We start from the raw sequence: 22728 nt of genomic DNA, 5'->3' as shown, positions 1-22728 counted from the left end.
TGGAAAAGGGTTTATTTGTTTGTATATACTTCAGTGGTACCCTACTCTAGTTGTCCTTTCTTAATGGTAAAATGTAAAAAGGCCCCTGGCAGAGTCCATGCCTGAGAAGGAACCAGGACAGGGGGGGGGGGGGGGGGGGTCTGATGTGATGAACTGGGGCAACAGGCCATTAAATCATCGCTCCCCATGAAGACTGACACAACAGGATTATGTCTGCTCCCCCATAAAGGAATATTTTTTTCAGTGTCTTGAGTTTGTCTTAAACGCCACATACAAGCATGCATCCATTCATTATCAGTTCTGTCTGTAAGTGCTGAATAATGAACCCATTTAGTTGTGATTAACATCCACACATGACAAATAGCGAGAGTTGTTTTCAAGGCCGTGCAAGATCCTCGTATGACAAAAGTGTTTTCTTGTTCATCTATATAGTTTTCCCGCTCCCATTTTATATCGAGGTGCCAAAGAGCGATTCACGCGTTTACTGTCCTCAAATCAATGGTCTGGCTTCTCTTGCCAAGGTCGAGAAAAAACATTTTTTTGCTTACAGGAGACAGTTTTGGCTGTCAGCTGAAATACAAGTGATGGCCACATCTGTGCAGTACTGAAAAAAATATATACAGTGTTTAACTGAAGGACGAGTATCCTTGTTAATCATTTGTTTGTGTTGTTTTTGTGTTTGGTTTCCATGGCGCTTGCTTTTTACAATGCTCACATTCACAACATTACAACTCGGCACCCTTATCTCTCTCTCATTAAAATGGCTGATTATAAAGGAGCGTTAATCGATTTAGAAAATGAACACTAAGATCTCCATGAATAACCGTGTAGTTAATGCAAATTAAAATGTTTAATTCCCTTGCAGCTAATGGGGTTTGGAATCACCTCATCGTACTTTTCGTTACCGTAACTGAATAATAGGTCCTTGATACCAGACAGATACCGGTACAAATAGACACTCATGATTACCCACCGATACTGAGTACTGATACCACTATAGCAGGGGTGGGCACACTCGGAGTCCTGCAGGTTTGGGTCACCGCAACTGATATATGATCAGCTCATCAGCAAGCTCTGCATAAGCATGATACCGACCCGACCCTGTTGATTGGAATCAGCTGTGTTGGAGCATGGGGATGCATCCAAAACCCGCAGGACTGCGGCCCTCGAGGACCGAGTTTGCCCACCACTGCACTAGAGCTTTTGAGAGCTGGTGCATGTACTCGCCCATCCCTAGTCGGGTCCAACCCAATTATAAAGTGCCCTTCAGATAACGATTGGGGTGTCCTTTCTGCAATCATTGTCAGTACCAGGCGATTATTTGAAGAACGCCTGTGAAAACCAGTTCCCAATGTTAAACAAAGATCAAAATGCATCAGACGTGATTAGCAAGCCGAAAAAAACTGACTTCCAGACATCATCTTCCTTCATACGCAATAAAAAAGCCAAGGCCGGTCGTTAATGTGCACGCGGGTATCGAAATCAGCAAGCGTCCACTCATTCGTTTGACCATTAAGCCTCCAACCAGCCCATATATTTGTTTACTGTCCTCATTGAGGGCAGCCTGAGACAAAGAAACAAAACCAAAGGACTCATTCAATACTGTCTGGGATGTGCGCGAGCCCGAGGCAGTGCACTGTAGCCTGAGTTCCAAACCGGTTGAACTCATTCTAAGAGCTTTTGAATTTCACAATGGGCTCGCACACAAAAAGACACTCCCCGCAGTCACCACACTTCTACCTGCCTCGCCGCTCGGCGCCACGTCATGCATTCATACGGTGACACAGAATCGTATCAAGATGAATGAACGCAATTTGCCAATACAGCTTCTCTCACGAGCGGCGGGTTTCCCTCGGTACACACCCACCGGGACACGAAATGATTAGCTACGATCTTTCTACATTTGAATTCCACTCAATTCCTCATGTACAGTATTGTCCCGTTGCTAAATGTAATAACAGCTGTCCTCGGGCCACTTACAGCTATCGTAACCAGATGACAACTCCCAATATTAATTTACTGCCTATATGCACACGCGTTTAGCGAGAGTGGAGAGGGGGGGGGGGGAGTCAGTCGAGAGCTTTGTATATCTCATTTCACACTTTTCCCCCCGCAGGGTCTTTTTGCTCCCGTATCAGTCATAAGCCCAAAGTTGTGGTTGACGACATTTTACAGGTAAGGGTGACATAGTGCACACCCATATCTCACCTCGGGCGTCATTCCAATATGTCTGACAATTGTGTCAGTGGCGGAGGCCGGTGGAAGAATCAGAAGTCGCAGTGTTCGCATTCCTGTGTTTCCAAGCAGGGGCCTGTTTGCAACAACTTGCTACATGCTAAGCCAGGCGAGACCGTTTTTAGGTTGAAGGCAAAAAGACTCACTCATTTTAGCTCCAAATACAATATAAAGTCGAATGTCATTGTACGAAATCACATCAGACAATTAATTGAATGAGCATTTTAGCGTTTTGATTGACCTCGACAAAAAATAATAAATGTGCAACCTAAATGCATTAAAGTAGTGTTTTATTGTCTCTTGTTTTACGGCGCTTAACGACATTATAAACTAGCGTGACAAGAATGTGAGAAAAAATAAGATGCATGAGTTGAAGGGCATTTGTCATTAAAGTTAACGGATTGTTTCATTCTTATGTCTAACAATTAATTAATTTTAGACTTGTGTGGAAGCTAAGGTTAAAATGTTACTTAAGAATTGCGAAACACTAGTCGGGTTTCCATCCAAATCTTTTTGAAATTTGTATGCGAATTTTGTGAAAATGATGAAGGACTCCAGAAGTCAGTGAACAATTACTGTTGATCTGCTAAAATCAGAGGATATGGACAATTTTAGATTTAAAAAAAAAATGGCTCCAAACGATTGCTCTATTATTAAAATAGTCGTCAATTAATTTGATAATCGATTACTTATCGATTAGTTTTGAGCTCTATCTTAGATATTCCACTGTAAATTGCTTTTGGCCAATACTTACAATATATCCAGTATTCTTTTTATATATGGATTTTTAGTCTAAAGGTGCATTGTGCCGATTAAAAAGGTCATGTTAAAGCTTTTTCTACATCACGCATGCTCCACCAGTGCCCAGATGAGTACGAAGAGCCCTGACTGTTCTACGCCGACTGCACCTATCAGCTTTTATCTTCCCTTTATAGTAGGGCTGCCAAAATTAGTCGACTAGTCACACTCCCAACACAGGGGAGGGGCGGAGTTTTTCTTACCTCATTTTGAAGTCATGTCTTCGTTTGTCAACTGCGGCTGTCACTTTACGATCGTGCACGTACTCACACGCGCACCATGAACGAGCCTGACACAGATGCTGCAGTTACGCTTTTGGGCCAGAGGTGGCAGTTGCAAGTAAAAAAAAAAAAAAAAGCGACAAACTGCACAAATATCCTTTAATACACAACTGTCTCTAACAGTAAACAGTGCCTACTGTATGCACAAGTAACAATAAGTAACAGTGGATTCCAAACTGCTTTATGCTGTACAACATTTCAAGAAACAAGGTCTGGCCACATGGGGGACATTCAATAGGATTTTCCGTGTGCTGTTTTTAAACCCCACCACTGCCAAATCCGACATCCGAGCAGAAATTATTGTATGTTTAACTCAGCAGAACCCTGGTGAGATGCTTCTCGTCTGGCCTGCTTATATCTGTTATTCCCTCATGTATTTGTTTTCTTTGTTTTTGAGCATCTGAGGTTTCCAACCACTGTTGTTGCGCGCTGTTTGTCTGTGCTCGAAGTGGGAAGTACATCTCCACCAGGACTCTAAACGCTTATCGTTAGCTATCTTTTGTTGTGAGACAGAACTGTGTCAGAAAACAACGATTAAAGCGCTCATCTGACACCATCTCTTTCATGTTTGGCTTTATATAATGACATTTTTATCCGTCTCATAGGTCCAGCAAACATGTTATTTTTGGTGTAGCTTCCTCTTTTAAGTCTAATATTGTATTTTTTTATTATTTCAAATATTTACCATTTTTTTCCCCCCGCCCCATCTATGCCACTGTCCCGCTCTGCAGTGTTTCGTGCTGTTTCAGGTCCATCTTTGTATGCCGGCTGCGGAGAACCGCTTTTAGCTGGTTATGCTGAACAACAGAAACGCTTCTGCTGCACAACCACAGGATAGACTAAATCCCACCCGCTGCGCGCCCAGTAACTTGCTCCGCTTTTGGACCACCTTGCCCGGTCAATTGGAAGGGGTCAGCTTGTCAATCCAGTGTGTCCCCAGCCCTGCCGATACAGATTGAACTGATATTTTTCTCCCGATAGTCGGAATCTTCCTCAACTCACGATTCTCATAACTTTGGCTTACCCCCTCGCATCCCATCATTTCCCCCCCCCCCCCCCTTCCCCACTTCCAGTTATCCTGACTTACACTGTGTTTCAATTGGAGCGCGTTCCTGTCTGTGTGGGCTGGCATTTGCCGTGCGTTTGTTCTGCGCTTATCTCATCCACTCCAGACCTGCTTTTCAGTCCCAAAACCTCAGCTTTCTGGCCCAATTGGCTTAAGAGACTCACTGCACCCGGTCCGCTCGGTGATCGGCCCATTCAAATCTTACGCAATGGCCAAAGCATTATATTGTCGTGTTCCCCCGGTAATCCATCGGTGAGCGTGTAGAAAGGTTTCCTTTCCCTCTGTAGAGAAGCTGGATCAAGTAGATTTTATAGACGTTTTTTTTTTTTTGAACGGAGGTCTTGGAAATCAGTCGCGCCAAGTGTGCTGGGGTGTTGACGCAACTGTGGGCGCTTTCATTTTTTATTTATTTTTTTCTCTTTCTGGAGAGCTCAGTATTGTTCATTCGGTAATTTTCCCAATTTGACATGTCATCATCATTGCTCTCTTTTTTTTTATTTTTATTTTTTTATTATTATTGTTATTGTTTTTTTTAATGAGGGTGTGTATGTGTATTCATTAGTTCACCTAAAACCTATTTTAAAAAATCCCATACCGTTCACCTAAACCGAACACTTCCAGCCAGAGTCGCGAGGCCGTCAGGAGACCCGAGGAAGGACCAAAGAAAGGAAACTGTGGGCGCTTTCAAACAGCAGCGTGGTATCATTCGCGACATACGATAATCAGCTGCATTGCGACATCACCCTTCGTGTCCATATTTTGGAGCCGTACTACCTCCAAAAGGGGAAAAAAAATTGCTGGGTTGACTTCCTTCCACGTTTCATGTTCTAAAACATGCTGTTTTTACAGGAGAGCCACTTGAAAATGTTGGGCACTGTAAAGGTGGCTATTGTCTCCAATTAGCAAGCCATTGAGCAACATCTATCACTGACGTGGTCCAAGATCTCTTCCTTGTGTGCGTGACTCATCGCGGTTGATCATTTACCGATGAATTACAGTCGCTATTACAACGCATGGATGCGTGTCAGGCAGATAAATCACGAAAAAGGATTGCCTCCCGCATTGTTCCCGTTCGGCTTGAAACGGGAAAAAAAGCTAACGTTGGTCCTGAGTCAGTCAGTCAGCATTTTGAGGTCAAGGGTGCGGTAAAAAGGGAGGAGGGAAGTAGCCGGTTCAGACATGTCGTTTAGGGATTTGGGTACTAAATTACCAGCTGTGCTCTCAGTTCTGAGAGCAGAGTTGAGTGCTGCCAAAGGGCTTAATCATTACCCCCCCACCCCCCACCCCCCTATTCGAAAACACACACATTGACATAGCTTCTGATCCCGGAGTTTTATAGGCTGTGGTCTTTTAAGGGATGCCGTCATCTGCTCTCACTTCTGCTGCGGTGGCAAATGTTTACCTTGTCACGCTTGACGGAACACTCCGTCATGTCAGATTTCACAATCACCCACCCCCCCCCCCCCCCGTATTTTATGGCGAGCTGTCGAGTGAGCACTTCTCGTCGCAACACGTACACCGCACTGATTAGAGACCGCATGCGGGCAACCGGGCTGGTGAGGAGGATGGCTCAACTTTCCTGAGAATGGACTGAAATCCGACTCCCGCTGGACTTTTTGGGATGAACTCACTCGCGGTTAGCAAAAAGGCACCAAGAGGGGGGGGGGGATGGGAGGAGGATGGGGGTGGTAAAGATAAGCCTCGCCGTCTTTTCCAATCCTTTCTGGCCTCTTTTGCACCAAGGATCGACAGAGACGTAACATTCCCAACCTGAGAGGGCCAAGTAATAGTGGCGTTTTGTGATTGACAGGCGCCTCTCCCATCTTCACCACCCGACTCAGTTCCCACACGTTATCGACTCTGCCAATCGGTCAAACAGTCGAGAGTTTGAAGTTGCTTAAATGTCAGCATGAAAAGGCAAGAAGAGTAGTAGAGCGCAGTGACTATCTTAAAGGAGAGATAGTGGCAAGTTGTGCGCAGTGCACCCCCTACTGACTGTGATTTGATTTGTGAATACAAACTCAATAATTCACGCACAAAAAATTATACCAGTGATAACGATAAAATCAGTCAATTTAATGCCAACAGTGGTGTGGATTGACAGAGATTAAACAGGTTGAACTAAAAATGGTATTCAGAGTGCCCCAAAGTTTAGCGACTACAATAACGACCCCTCTCGTGTGATATTGCTGAATTGTTGTTTAATTGTATTTTTATTGATAAGCAATACCAAATAAACAGCAAACAGGAATTTTTTTTTTAATGCCCTCAAATGCAAAATAGGTTTTTATCCAATTCATCGATTAATCAATGGAATAATCGATTAAAAAATATATTAGATAGTGACAGAACTATCCATACATTTTAATGAGTTCCTGACCATTTTCGTCGAAAGAGTTGAAGGGCTGAAAAAACAAATTCAATAGGCATACTTGTTCGCATAAAACTCGGATAAATGACTTTTAGGTAGGATACATTAAATTTGTCAACAAGCATCCATCCCTAGTTTTGGTTGATTTCGAAGTTTTGTATAATGGTATATAATAGGGATGCACTGGAAAATGTTTTTTTTGATTTAAAAGTTGCAAGTGCATTGATTCGACCCGAATGGACTTCGATATTCCACTTTGAAATATGTTGCGCGATACATATCAAATTGTCTTTCATTGAGATATACTCCATATCTTAGAAGGAAACGGCGCATTTGCAGTAGTACCATATTGAATCGTATCGTAATGCTACCGAGCGGAACCGAATCCAATCGACCCGTCTTCGAACCGTTTTGCACCGCATGTATCATAAAACCATATCGGGATTGTCTTTTGTGGCGAAATAAATGCACACCCCACAAGTATGTTGTGTCTTCTGGACACATAGTTGTATAGGTAATAAATAAATAAAAAAAAAGTTTGCTTTCTGATATTTTACAGTTTTGTAAGTCACTCTTATGTGTGGCAGCCTCATTAAGCACAAAATAGGAGGTGAATCAAGAGTGTGTTATTTCTTTGGTACGTGCCGGTTGAGTGGGCTTTCAAAAATGTAGTACCGCTTGTAAAAAAAATAAATAATCCAATCTGTGTTCCACAGGCTATAATAGAAGAATTTAGATTTTCCATCGAGAGTTTAATTGAATCTTGTTGCTGACAAAGGGCCATTGTGACACCAAGCGATGGTTCCTCTAAGCTTTGTGGGTAATTATTTTTGATGACAGGTCATTAGTAAGTTGTTTTGTTCGCAGATCAAGCATTTGCGACATGTCCTACATTCACCGCTGCGCAGCCTCGTTGAATAACACAATTCAACGTAGTTTTGCCCAACCGTTCAAACCCTCAGGATGAGGGCCAGTTTGAAACGGCGACACGCGGCGAACGAGGTCAGAAGCGGCCCTCAATCGGTGCAAGCTTTTCATCGGTTTATTGCGAACGACGACAATAGGCGCTGCAAGTCGCTTGAATTTGTGTCGGGGAAAAATGGCATTAACCCCCGAGAGAGGAGCAGGACGGAGGGGAGGGGAGGAAAAGTCGGAGGTGGAAGGACAGAAATGAAAAACACACATTTGCTCTTTTTTTACTTTCAATGGAAACTCCTGAATCAGCAGAATACACACACATAAACTTGTGTGCGCACACATCTGAGATTCAATTACAGCATTGTGAGATGAAGGAGAAATTCTTCTGCCTTCAGCATTTCCAATTAAAGTACAGCTCGGGAGTGTGTTCATGTGTGTTTTTCAATGCCAGTCGTGTGTATTTGGCTGTGTGACTGCGCACGCCAGCGTGTATGGTTAACAGGCGAGGTGTGTGTGTGTGTGTGTGTGTGTGTCCCCTGGCTTTGATGGCACTGCGCTGCAAGGGCCACTGAAGCGTGGCAGGAGAGAGAGCGAGGAGAGGGGGGGGGGGCGGTGTATGTGTTTACGGGAGTGTGCGGCGGCCTCCGATGTCACCTTGTATCATTTCAGGTTAATTTCACCTATTCTCAGACACGGGCGGCGCAGAACAAAAAAAAAAAAAAAAAAGATGACACAGAGCAAATGACGAGACGCAACTTTATTAGTGTCCTTTGCAGTCAACGTCAATTGTGGGCTTTCAAAAAGAGTTGGCAGATCAGCGCCATCTGCTTTCAGAAGAAGAAAAAAAACGTTCGAGAGTTGGGTTAATTTCTCTGAACATTACGCAAGAGGTTATCTCGTTAAAAAAAACAAAAGAAATTCAACGTGATCTGGTATCAGTCTTCTTAACTCATTCACTGCCATTGGCGGCTATAGATGTCAAAAATTCATTTTAACCATTTCTATTAGTTTAAAATGTTTCCACTTTTTTTTAACAAGAGTATGAAAACCTAGAAAAAATGTTTATTGTACATTTAGAACAGATATCAAATTTGTGATTAATTGTGAGTTAACTATTGAAGTCATGAAGTCGTGATGCGATTAGAAAAAAAAAAGATTAGAAAAAATTTGAGCATCAGTCGATTAAATTTTTTAATTGTAATTAATCGCATGACTTCACTAGTTAACTCACGATTAATCACAAATCTCACAAAAAATACAAGTTTTTTTTAATTCTCGTGTTAACAAAAGTGGGGAAAAAATGTTAAACTAATAGAAATAGTTAAAATGTTTTTGTTTTTTTTACGTCTATAGCCGTCAATGGCAGTGAATGAGTTAATATTTGCATGTCTTGACCAGAAAGCCGCTTTTGTCCTCATTCTTATTTAAAGAGAAAAAGTGTTTCTTCAGTAAATATATTTTAGAGATGATGCATATTGTTTTCACCGAGAGAGGACCTATGGAGGAGAGGAAACGAATACCAAACGCGCTTGTCAAAAAGCCTTTTGAGTTTAAATTGAACAGGTTGCTCTTAAGATGCACTCTTGAAGTTTCTTCTCAATTCAAATAGGATTACGTGTAACTCGCAGGAGTGCAGGAGTGTGCTGTCTTTGCCATTTCAAGCGATATGACGTCGGATACTTAAAAACGTCTTACATAATGCTCCGATGTCTAAGCGTTTGCCGCTCGGAAGTGCATCAGGTTGACTATTAAAACGACTCTCTTGTCGGTTGAGGGAATCATACCGACAACCCGTCAGTTACAGGCCACCCTCGTATTTATGGTTGCTCTGTTTAAGTTACAGCAGCAGCGGTCGCCAACTTCTTTGAAGCGAGTGCTATTCCTTAAGTCGTTGCAATAATTGATCTAAAAAAATGTTTTTCGATAGGGACGGCCCTAAACGGATCAATATCAATACGCTACTTGATTCCTATCGATCTCTGCCACCGTTCACAATTTTAACCCTGGAGAACCCACGGGGTCAAATTTGACCCCTATAAATTCTGCTACTCAAATAACAAAGACCTTTTTTTTTAATTTTTTTTTTTACAAATTTAACTTCAAAAGTCCAGAGTGCCACTTCTGACCCCTGCATGGGGCCATCTAGTGGATGAATATTACACTTACATGAGCCAGAGTGGTGGTGACAAGATGGCTGGCAACATGCTGTTTTGTTGAGCTGGAAATCAATCCAAACTTCTCAGCAAACCATCAGATGGTAAAATTGTGTTTTTTTTCTTAATCTATTTCAGAAAGGGGCTCTTGGGCTCTCCATCGCAATCGCAATGTCCCATCACTGGTGCGCTATTATTAGAACAGGCCCGTGGGCTACTGATGCGCTCCTTGGGAGTTACCTGGTGCCCACCGCCCTAAACCAATGTACTGTCACTTTAACAAATCAACCAACTAAAACCAATGACATCGTCTAAACCTTCCAGTACACCTCAAAAGCGCGATTCAAGCTAATTATGAGCTATTAACATGGTTAACACGCACTGTTGGAGGCCCCCATGGAACCACGTTTTCTTGAACAGCAAAGCACTTGTGTTTGGCCGTTTGACTTTTCGGAAGGTCGGGGTCATTCGCGAATAACCGCAAAATCATTTTTGAGTGACAGGGACAAATGCGTCTGCTGCAGTTGAACACCGCATCTATCTCTTTTGTCGCCGTGCGTGCGTGTTGCTGTGCGCATGCTGCCCCCTCTGCCCTTGAGCCGTTATCAAATTTCTCTAATTATTTTATTATGCAAATGAGTCGCCATTATTTCATTAGCTCGGCAGCCAATCACAGGAGCTGATTAGGAAGTGATTAGCATGCAGTCATTTTCTCTGGCTCGGTGTCCTTGCGAATGGAGTCATGGGCAAAGGGGGGCATAATGACCCATCTGGATACGAGCTCGTGCTTATACTTTTTTATTAAACCATGCATACATGCTGTTCAAATATATACGTTGTATTTACATAAAATGGATGCCATACATGTGTGTCATTGTATAGTTTGACTGAGTGTGTGTGATTGTCCACTACCAGCATCAAATGGCAGACAAGGTTAACATTTACATGGTGACTATAGTGGGGCCCCCCGCTTGTAAAGTTTAAGATAGTGGGAATTTAACCTCGTCAATCCCCTGCCATCTGGTATTTCACTTTACCCTCTTGCGTGTTCAATTTGAAGCGCTTAAAAGCACACAATTGGTACACACACACCTTCTCATGTAGCATTCCAAGGAACTCTATAACATGAGCCCAACATTAACTGCAGTGGTATCCATCCACCCATAAATGGGAGGTACTTGGAATCACCAGACTCTTGCTAAGAACTGGCTAAAAAATCTAAACTGAGCGATTGGGGGTGAAGGGCTTGAGTCAGGGAGGTGACAAAGAACCATCAGCACTGCCTTGGTAGCTCGCCTGGCGTTTGCCAAAAAGCACCCGCAGAGACCATGAGAGACAGAATTCTGTGGTCTGACGAGACAAAGGTTATTGGCATCAATGCCAGACGTCACGTTTGGAGAAAACTAAGCAACGCTCATTACATGGCCGTACGATCCCTGCAGTGAAGCATTGTGGTGGCAAGCATGATGTTGTGGCGATTTTCTTTTTTTTTTTTTTGTGGCAGGAACTAGGAAACTAGTCAGGATTGAGAGAATGATAAATGCAGCACTGTACAGAGATATCCTGGATGAAGGCCTGCGAGTCCAGAGCGCCTTTGACCGTAGGCTTGGGCGGGGGTTGGGCGCGCTCGGTCCTCGAGGGGCCAGAGTCCTGCAGGTTTTGGATGTTTCCCTTCTCTGACACAGCTGATATATGATCAGCTCATCAGCAAGCTCTGCGCAAGCCTGATCACGATCCTGTTGATTTGAATCAGCTGCGTTGGAGCAGGGAAACACCACCATTGGGCTAGGGCAACGGTTCATCTCAGATCTGAAAGCATTTCAAATAACTGTTGTGTAGGATTATGATTCCGTTTTGGTATAAGGCCTTAAAATAACAAACTGTAAAGAAAAATGGCAGCGAATCCTTTCCAGATGCACCGTGAATACCTTTCTGACAGTGCTATGTTTTATTCAAATACATTGTGAGGCTATACCTTATAAAGTAACCGTTGAAGGTACGTGCTCATGCCTGGTAACTCCCCAGACTCAAATCCATGCAAGGTTTGCGACGTCCACCGGCACTTTGTCACCGTGTTACGACAAACCGTGACATGCACGCTTTGCTGTTTCCACTCATGCAGAGAACTACCAGACAGCAACATGTAAACTGACGCGCACACAGTTGGGGGCGGGGGGACAAAGAATCGTGTCGTTCCACCTCACACAGACATGGCACACACTCACATTTCCACATCAGCAGAATTAGGTTCCGAGTCGAGCATGAGTTCAAAGCTAGCAAAATGTGTGTTGTCAGTGCCGCACTACATGCCCCCTGCACAAAGTGGCATCTCCGCGAGGTTAACTCGTTGTGACAAAGACTTAACAAAACTGAACGGAACTGGACTGAAATGCATGGAGCCGGGCTGCTTTTTTTTTTTTTTTTTACAAAGAGCACCAAGAGGAACGTGATCCAATGCGTCTTCCGAGGCCGTGAGTCACAGCCGGCTATAACAGCCAGCAGCCCAAAACAGTCACTTAGTTTGACGTTAACGTGTTGCTCCTGCGGCAGCGGCTGTCTCCTCTTGGTCTCCCACTGTAGCTCCCACTCAGATCAGTTGGGGGGGGGATCTCAAGGCCTGTCGTTATGCTCTCCATCTTTGCATGCTGCAATCCGCTCTAGGACACAGGTAGCCGTAGCACTGACTAAATACTTGGGAAATGTACATTGCTGGAAGTGCTGGTTGTGCGTCATCCGGTGACTTGCTCTCGGATACAAATATCAGATTTTCTTTGGGGTTTTGGATATCATAGCAGAGTGTCTTATGTGTGGTTGAGAAGAAGTTTAGAAGTGTTAATCAACATAACAAGCTCTGGTGCAATGTGTTGACTGACCTGTAAAGAAAGACGAAACATGGCCTTGAATCCTCTTACTACTTTATTAGGACCCTGACAACAGAGCACCAAAAGGGGTGGGATACATTGAGGGTTTTAATGGAAATGGAAGTTGTTCCTTCCATGCCAAATCAGACCCCGAAAAAAACTGAAAATTTTAACCAAGCAGATTTTGATTGAAACGAAATTTGGTGTACTTGTTGATAGTGGTGGCGCAACACTAAATCTCAAATTTTAGGTCAATCGGAGCAGGTGTTTGAGAACTATGGCCCACCAAATTTTGACACTTTGGGCACTTTAGGGTCCCACTTATGCTTCAATCTTCAATCAAAATGATTGCAGATTTGGAATCAGTGTCAAATTCCCTTTCGATACCTGTCTTGTGAAAATTGACCCAGTAAGTTCCTGATATAAGGGTTGAAGAGGAATAAAATTATTTGTCCTCTTTGCGTGTTCCAAAACTTGAAGACAGATTTAATGTAAGAAAAAACACCTTTGCAAAAAATGATTTTAATCTAACAGAGATCTCTGGACATCGTAACAGACTCCAATTCATCACTTAACAGGTGGGATTCAGAGCGCCGAATGTGCCTCTTCCGCGTGTAAAATGGCTTCTTATAGTTAAAACCGACCGCCTCTCTTTCATTTGTAGACAAAACATACTCTCTGGGTACTTTTCCATGAGCGATGGCGAAAACAGATTCTGTTCTCAAGGACCAAATGTGTTTTCCCACAGAGAAGGAACTTCTAGACCAAATAAAATGTCCCACTTAAGGTCAAATTATACTGAGTTCAACACTACTTGCGTTACACGTCTATAAAACCTTTCAACATGGTTAATATAAAGAATTAAGATGATAATAATGTATAACAATGGTTAATATATGAAAATAAAGAAGTTAAATGTTAATAATATCTAACAGGGTTCAAAGGAAAACTGTCCGCCCCTTTTTTGCCAAAATTGTCAATATTGGGTAGCTCCCAAACATCTGCTCCGATTGACCTAAAAGTTGAGATTAAGTGCTGTGCTGTCACTATGAACAAGTACACCAAGTTCCCTTAAAATCAAAATCTGCTTAGTTAAACCCACTGTGTGAAAGAAAAAAATGTGTATTCTGGACAGATTTTCTGTGAAATTGTACCAATATATTCAGTTAATTTACATAGAAGGTTATTTTTATATCTTCTGCTCAACAATGCTGCCAAGTTTGGTCTGTTGTTTTGTCAAAACCAAATTCTGGTTCCAGAATTATTTTACTATTGTGTCACTTGCTTTTAGGACCTTTCAAACGGATTACCATGAAATGTACATTCATGTGTCTCTTACCTGACGCTGACACCATTTTGCAGCTAGCATGACCAATAAGTAAAGAAAAGGTCACCTAATCTTGGTCCCCGCTAACAATTAGAGACTTGTATCAGATGGTGCTTGCCGTTTCTTTGTAATAACACCCCAGAGCCGTGTTATTAACGCAAACCATGCACGGCTGCGAGGTCAATGAATCAGACGGCCGGTTACAATCAGTGTGTCGTTCCTATCAGCACGTTGCCCGGTCGGTACAAGCCATGTATCATCGCAAGTTGATTGGGTCCGCTGGCCACCAGGGACAGGCGGCGTCTCTCCGCATTAGAGCCACTTCCTGTTTAGGGCGGCCCCTCGAAGCGGCCAGCTCACACATGCACGCCCAGGAGTGGCGGCGAGGGGCTCAGATGATCCGCCGAAGGCCGCTGATGGTTGAGTCAGGGGTGATTCTGTCTAACCTTGATGGATGACTGTCGGAGCTCCCAAGCTCGGTGATTTACTAATCACATCGGAAGCAAATATTACACGAGGAGCGGCCTTGAAAGTCCCCGTAAATTACAATTGCTACTAATTCAAGATAATAAATATCTAAATGGGAACCTATGTTTTTTTTTGTTTTTTTACCGTTGCTCTTTTTCCTCTATACCAAACCCGACCCCCCCCCCCCCCCTTATTCTGCCATTAAACGTGATTTTATTCCCTGTTGCAGGAAGCTGTACGTTTGACGAGGGCTTTTCCAAATGTGACTACCAACAAGATCCTTACGATGACTTTGACTGGACCCACATCAACACCCAGGAAGTGCCCTACATATCCCCATACCTGCCCAAAGGTGAGACTGTATTCTTGTGTGTCAAAAAAAAACAAAACATAACTGTTATAATTAAAATAACATCCGCTCATTATAAATATTTGTGTGTATCGTTAGACTGTTTCTGTTGTTGGACTTTTAATGCAGGGCCCATTAAATGAGGTATTTTTGTGATAGTTTCACACTAGTAAAGCAATTAAAACACTTTGACTCACACTGACTCACACTCCCCATACCCCCCCCCCCCTGTAATCTGTTGTTTTTTTTCATGATGGTGATGATGAGGGGGGAATTAAATTTTTTCTGCCTCAGGGTTGAGGGTCTAATTAAGAACAGGAGGTCATTAATCAAAAGAGGGGAACAGGGAAGGTTGCCTACTTTACAATGTTAAAAGTAAAATCTCTTAACTCAAAGTCCAAATCTCTTTAGCAAACCACATTTATAAAGCCATTTTCAAGTGTCTTTTCGTTCTTCAGCTGGGGAAGATTGATGCAATTCTGTTATTTATCGCTCTTGAACACAAAACCTGACATTTCGGTAAAGGCTTCGCCCGGCGCTTCACACGTTGTTGATTTTCTTTGCCACAAAACACACGTTTCCCCTCCTCATAATTTTGGGACATGCTCGAGCAAATGACGAAGATGCTCGCCCCCCGTTGGTGTCACTGCGCTGAGAGGCAAGAGTCGCAAGCTTGAAGAGGTTAACTCTTTGACTGCCAAAAACGTTAAATAGCGTTTAGTAAAATCCTAAGGAGGAGTGCCAAAGACGTTAAAAGACGTTTGTTTCAAAACAGAGGTGAAACTAGCCATTTTCTATTGTTGATTACTCAAAAACGGAATAAGGTAGAAACAAACTTTTTTTTCTGATGAAAGATGAGAGTCCAATCTTTCATTTGGTAGTATGTGTGTTTCCATAGTCCAAACACATCATTTTCTGTGGACCTTGAAAGATCAGTCAAAAATGCTTAAATCGGCTGGCACCCACGGCATCCCTTTTCTGAAAACGTCTGGCAGTCAAAGAGTTAATTGCTCGGCCCGAGAGCGCGCAGGCAATTCCATGAATTTAAGGAGTTAAGTCGACGGATCGCGAGGACGACAGACGAGGTGAATGGGTGGAGGTATCGCTCGCTAAAGATCCGCAGCGTAAGGTATGATTACATTTGATGCGATAATAATCTCAAGTGGAGATAAAACAACTTTTGCTATATAGATCTAGTATTTGTGATTTTTGCTTTTCCCTCCTATTAACTCATAAGCAAAAAAATAATTTAGATTGTATGCTCATTTCAGACTGCAGAAAATATTCAGTATTTTTCATCAATTAAATGTGAATTTAAAAAAAAATTAAATTCCACCCATTCTTATAGCAATTCAACTTCTTTTTTTTTTTTTTTTATATTTATTGAAACACACAAGCCAACTATGGCATAATAATGTCGCTTCGGCTTTCAGACTTTTGTTGGAAAAATATCCGCATGCAAGCATTTGAAAGCAATCTAGTTACCCGTGACAGAAACACCAACACAAAATGCAAGTGCTTTGAAAATAAATTGATCACATCTTAGGGAAAGATCACAAAATAATAATAATAATGATGTTTTAAGTAACTCTTATAGAAGTATAATATTAAGTACTCAAGCCTCAATACAGGTATTTATTCGAGTTACGAACATCAGACTTACGAACATTAGCAGATATGAACAAAAGCTGACTGATGTCCAACGATAAAAATGAATACACACAGGAAGTTATCAACAGTTAAAACTGAACAACATGACTAGAATGGACCCTGGCAAAAAAAAAAAACACACACAAAATCACAATTGCCGACTATTGCATGATTGTCAAAGAAGAAGCAGACTGCCATAAAGAGCGGAAACGGGTGTTTATGCTTTTCCGGAATTTTTATATTAATAGCTCAGTCATTATTTATTAAGTCACTTGGTCACGCATCTGACAATGCTCTTGCTACTTTAAATCCCAACATTGATTTGTCCCATTTGTTAATTGGCATTTACGCTCGCGGCAACAGTGAAAACAGCGTTGGAAGGCCTTTGGCAGTTTTTGCACTGGTGATAAAACTCATCCACGTAATTGCCGCGGGGGTTGGCGTTGGCGTTGGCGCGCGCTGCCTTGGCGGAGTTTTGGCGCTCCCGCCAGTGCCAGTCCAACATTCACGGACCGCGTGAGTCACTTGACTCGTGATGTTGTCAGCGAGCTCCACTTCAAACCTATTTGGCTTCTCGTAACGTCTCTTCTCTTCTCTTTTTTTTTTGTCATCTATGGAGGAGGAGGCAACAAGCTTCTGACTGCAATAATGATGGTTATTTCGTCTATTGAATGTTGTTCCATCCGTTTCTTAAAAATATATTTTGGGGAAGAATGCCATAATTCTACATGGATGCATTGCGCTTTTAAGCTAAGAATAAAGGATTAGGAGTTCTTGTAGCAGGCCTGGTGCTTAAAAACATACCGTAACTGAACGATGTTTTGGTTTTTGATAAATTAAAGGCTGGAAATTGCTTGCTCTTCTCGGTCCAATTTGAACAAGTGCATGAAAGAAAACATAACTTTTACCAACAGGAGGATGTTATTGTTATGTTGAGGAAAAGAGTCTTCCGTCTTAACTTCACTGTTGCTGCTGTGATGTGACATATCTAGGTCTTAAGTCTGTCTCGGGGGTATTTTTAGCCTTGTTACTTTGTGTCGTCATTTCATTAGTGTCCGTTTTCCGACATTGGCAGTTCAAAGACAGCAGCCATCTAAGAAACAGGCACATTTCCGCTGTCATAAAGTCATTTTTTTTTTTTTGTTGTTTTCATTTTGTTAGCTTTTTTTTGTTATGGTTTTGCCAAAGATAAAGGTGTATTGTTGTCACACAGCAGGGTGGGGTACTTTTCCTATCAGGGGCCTTTTGTCTCGAGATTTGTATGGTCATGATCAAATGCTCATCGGGCCATTGGTTAACCATCCATCCATTTTCTATCACTCCTGTCTAGGGATAGACCCATAGATTATGGGTTGGAATTGGGGGGGGGGGGGTTGGATCACCAAATGATCCCCGAGCGCAAGCCCCTGCTGCTGCTCACCGCTCCCTCGGTGGATGGGCCAAATGCGGAGAGCAAATTTCACCCCACTTAGATGGTGGGCGTGACAATCAGTGTTTTTTTTTATAGAGCTCAGTATTGTTCATTCGGTAGTTTTACCGATTTGACATGTCATCATCATTGCTCTCTCCTTTTATTTTTATTTTTTTATTTTTTGTATGTGTGCGTGCGAGTGTGTGTGCGTGTATTCATTAGTTCACCTAAAACCTATTAAAAAATCCCATACCGTTCACCTAAACCGAACACTTCCAGCCAGAGCCGTGAGGGCCGTAAGGAGACCCGAGGAAGGACCAAACTTAACCTTTAACCTCATTGGCACAACCGTACGTCACACTGTGGCACATTTGCCGCGGAGACGGAAAATAACGCGAAAATGCCGCAGAGGAATCCATTTATTTACAGAGTAATTTAGCTGCGCTTAGCGAGCGGTAACACAACATGGCCGCCATGGTTTCACTTCTGCCTAGCCTAAATCAAAAGCACATTGGTTTTAACCTGCAAAGTTGCTGTATTTTAGTTTTACCAGGCAGTGATATGATGAAGTGAAATATATTTTGCCATGGCGTGTGTGTTGTGACATATCTAGGGCTCTGACTGATATGTGTATTTTTAGCTAGCACACAGTCTTGGCATCTTCAATCCACCTCGTGTCACCGTCTTGCGTATCAGTTTGATACCAGAAGGAACAGCAGTGACACCTACCGCATTTTGTGTCAGAGATGCTAATATTAGCGTCCTTTTCCGGTCCTTGTGGTGGATGCCGTCCAGCCCGGGGGGTGAAGTCATTCTGCTTGCCGCCGGTCTCTTTTTCACATGCAAGCGGCATTATTTTGTCGGTGCGAATGTGTAGAGAAGCGAGATGAAACGAGAAGCGCCAGTGATTGGCGTTACAGTTGCACGTGGGCGCTCGCAAAATGCAGACGTTTTATTGTGCTCCGATTGGAAATGTGCTACTGTTTGCCCTCCTATTCTTGTGGAGAACAATAAATTCTCACTGTAGATTATCTGAACAATGGCAGATAATCACTACTGTCCTATAGCCAATCGCGGCGTTCATATTGTGCATACTCTAACTGGCAAATAGAATTACATGCCTTGAATGCAGCATTGTGTTCACACAATGGGAGCGCGGAGGGTATGTTTTTATATGGCATTGTGCGCCTTCTTAATTCATCAGTGGATATATGTTATTCACTATTAGCAAAAGCTAGAAAATGTCTGAATAATTCAGCATTATTTTGTATATGGGCCCATTTTGTACAATACATGGTATGTCCAAATGGGAGATTATAAGGGCGAAGTGTCATATTTCATCATATTTCACTTCAACATCTGTTGCGCTCTGAGCTGATTATTAAACCATCTGGATCAGTTCTGTCAGCACTATATGCATGTTTTCCAAAAAAAGTTAACTACAGTTCCTACCGCGTTTATTGTATAATAAGCAGACTGTTTGCGTAAAAAGATGCACATTTGGGGCGCAAGCGAATGAAGCGAAAGAAGCATGTCAACGGATCCAACCTGAACGCGTAATGTTCCCGTGTCCAGGTTCCTACATGTATGTGGACGTGTCTCAGTATGAGCTCGGGGAGAAGGCCAGGTTTCAGCTCCCGGTGATGAAGGAGAATGACACTCACTGCATTGACTTCAACTATATGCTGACAAGCGCTGATGGCTCCAGTCCCGGTACACTCAATGTCCTAGTGAAGGTACTGACCTATTATCTCTCGTTGTTTTTGTTTTTTTTACACATTAGCCATGGATCTCTTCCCTTTGTCTGCAGGTTAACAAGGGTCCCCTGGCCAACCCTATATGGAATGTGACGACATATACTGGTAACAAATTCTACCGCAGTGAAATCGTGGTTAACCTTTCTTGCACGCTTCACCCCTGTTGACCTTTGTGTACTTTCAGGTAAAGACTGGCTGAAGGCCGAGCTGGCCGTCTCCACCTTTTGGCCCAACGAATACCAGGTGAAGTCCCGCCTGCTTTAACCCACTAACAGCTGTGTTTGCTTTGAGGGAAGGGAAGTCAACCTTAAACATTTCTTGACAATAATATGTTATATGTGACCTCACTAATATTAAATTTGCGGAACGTGAGTTATGCGGCAAAATCCAGCCGTTTTTTATCCAGGCAACAACCAATCACAGCTCACGTTTTCTGAAGCTGAGCTGTGATTGGTTGTTACTGTGACGTCATCTTCACGCGACAGCAAGTGACAACATGGCCGCCTTCTGATACTGATAAAAACTGCTGGATTATCCTGCTTAACTCAAATTCCACTAACGCAATATTAATTCTTTGACTGCCAGACGTTTTCAGAAAAGGGATGCCGTGGGTGCCAGCCGATTTAAGCATTTTGACTGATCTTTCAAGGTCCACAGAAAATTATGAGTTTGGACTATGGAAACACACATACTACCAAATTAAAGATTGTACTCTCATCTTTCATCAGAAAAAAAAGTTTGTTTCTACCTTATTCCGTTTTTCAGTAATCAACAATAGAAAATGGTTAATTTCACCTCTGTTTTGAAACAAACGTCTTTCAACGTCTTTGCCACTCCTCCCTAGGATTTTACTAAACGTTATTTAACGTTTTTGGCAGTCAAAGAGTTAACCAGATTACCGTATTTAGACTAGTGGGGTTGCATAGGACATAATTGTCAGTAATCTTTTTTTTGGGGGGGGGGTTGACTTCCCCTTTAAGAAACACAAGCTGAAGAGCCCTTACAAGAAAAGCCTGGCGGCCCGCCAGGCCTCGACATCCCTCGGGGGAGACCCTTGCGCCGTCAACGTGGCCTTTTCCAAAACCTTGAAGGGTTAATAAACATACTTATTTCTTCCGCGTTCACATGGGCATACAGACACAGCTTCAAAAACAAACAACTCATGCTGGCAGGCAGGCTTCTGATTTATTTGTGTTGACTGAGGCTCAGGAGGTGACGATCAGGCAAGAAAGACGTAGTGTGAAGTGATGGGGGCGACTGCGTGCGTGCGTGTACGTGCACTTGCATTTGTGTCACCCAATGAGACATTTGCTGCTTTTAGCCAGTGTTTTTTTTTTCCTCAATAAAGCAGTTTGGAAACTATATTAATCGCATTAATAGTTTAAATTAGCCCACTTTTATCTGTATTCCTGAACATTTTTTTTTACATGTCCGCGCATATCTAACAGGGATGTGATTTTTCCGCTAATTCGAGGAATTCCGCTTTTTTTTATCTCCCCCCCAAAAAAAAAAATTCTGATTTATTTATTTATTTATTTTTAGTAGTTCATTGTGTATGCACATGACTCCGACAGATAACATCTTCTGCTATAACAAAGACATTTGTGGTATGCTCTAATATGAGTTACTTTTCATTTGGTCATGATACAATTATTTGTTCATGAAATTTGAACTCTTCAACATTATTTATGTGTTAACTTAGTAATCACATTAGTTAGATATGATGATATTCTCAGTGATAGTTTTTAAAAGCAAAGGCAGTCCAATGTTTTTGAATGTGACTGATTTTGAGTTGACTAAAACTGCCATTTTATATGGGATAGTTCAATATACATTGAAAATTTATGCTGTTGTTTTGTCTATTTCTTTGTCATGTGAGTGCATTGAAAGTACTTAAAAACACGGAAAACCCATGAGCCCCCAGACCCCCGGCTAAATTTTCAGATAATTTCACTTTGGTCAAATCACATCCCTGATCTAAGTACTTGTATGGTGTTGCTGACATGCGTGTGGCACATAAGTGTCAAATGAGTGTCAGTGTCAGGGCACGCACACACACACACAATCCTGATTAATATATGTTGCCTTGGGATCCAATCACGCTACTGTAAAGCGAAGGCTGGAGGAATCTTCCAAATGACCCATCTGGTGCCCAAGCCTGCCCCCCCCGGGGGGGTGACTGTGAGAGGAGAAGGCTGGCCTGAAAGCACACGTGTCAACATGTTGTAATTGAACATAATCAATTCTTGTTTGCCGAGGGCTTATAAAGGTTTTTCAGGGTATGAACCAGGTTCGAGGTTATGACGCCACCATCTCATGTTCAAACACGCTCCTGTTGGCATTTAAGCTTGCATGGTAATGAGGTCGGGGAGTGTTATGTGCACGGGCCACAAAAGCACTTATGCTAGATTTTTTTCAATGTTCAGATTCATAGTTTTGAATGTAAAGGTACTTTTGCTACTGTTTGACTCGTGCCGATTGATCAAAACTTTTAGATTCTAAGCTGCTCTGCCCTCTCAGTGATGTCCAGGCAGTCCTCACAAAACACCATTCGAAAGCGCCTTTGCTCATGTGAGTCACTCGAGTTGCTCGTAGCCCACCCAGACAGCTGCGAAGCCGTCGCGCTTCATGACGGGATGCGAGCAGACCAGCTAGCGACGTCTTTATTCTTAGCCGGTTTGACATTTTATTCAAGTTCACTCCAGTTATTTTTTTTATACAAGTATAACATGCATTTTTGCATGTGCCGTTTACAGAACATGGATGTGGCATAGTAACAAGCAATAATCATGTATATTTCAAGTAGACCGATGCGGAAAGAATGATAGGATAGATTGGCAACGGGTGGGGGTGGGGGGGGGTGTAACATGTCACGGGTAAACAGTTCATGGACGCTCTCACGGTTGATGAATGACAGCAACTGGTTCATTCCCTCTCTCGCCTATTCAATTTTGTGCTCTTAAACACTGTGAGCAAAGGAGAAATTCTTCTGAACATTTGTACCAGTAAAACCAGCCGGTAATTATTTTTGATTGAACGTTGAGCCGCAATAATACCACAGCTGGCCCAGTCGTTCTCATGTC

General features: G+C 42.6%; 1 protein-coding gene across 25 annotated transcripts in view; it reads left to right on the top strand.

Annotated features, from left to right (window-relative positions):
* Positions 1–22728, top strand: part of ptprk (protein tyrosine phosphatase receptor type K) — a 90972-nt gene that overhangs the window by 22008 nt on the left and 46236 nt on the right. For all 25 annotated transcript variants that reach the window (XM_077553025.1, XM_077553042.1, XM_077553041.1 and 22 more), the window contains 4 exons: positions 14708–14830; positions 19464–19624; positions 19699–19750; positions 19830–19888. In XM_077553025.1, the coding sequence (XP_077409151.1) occupies positions 14708–14830; positions 19464–19624; positions 19699–19750; positions 19830–19888 (395 nt within the window). The remainder of the gene's footprint in view (positions 1–14707; positions 14831–19463; positions 19625–19698; positions 19751–19829; positions 19889–22728) is intronic.

This window comes from Vanacampus margaritifer, chromosome 19 (genome assembly GCF_051991255.1).
Source record: "Vanacampus margaritifer isolate UIUO_Vmar chromosome 19, RoL_Vmar_1.0, whole genome shotgun sequence".
Taxonomy (NCBI): domain Eukaryota; kingdom Metazoa; phylum Chordata; class Actinopteri; order Syngnathiformes; family Syngnathidae; genus Vanacampus; species Vanacampus margaritifer.
This window is presented reverse-complemented; position numbering and strand designations above follow the sequence as displayed.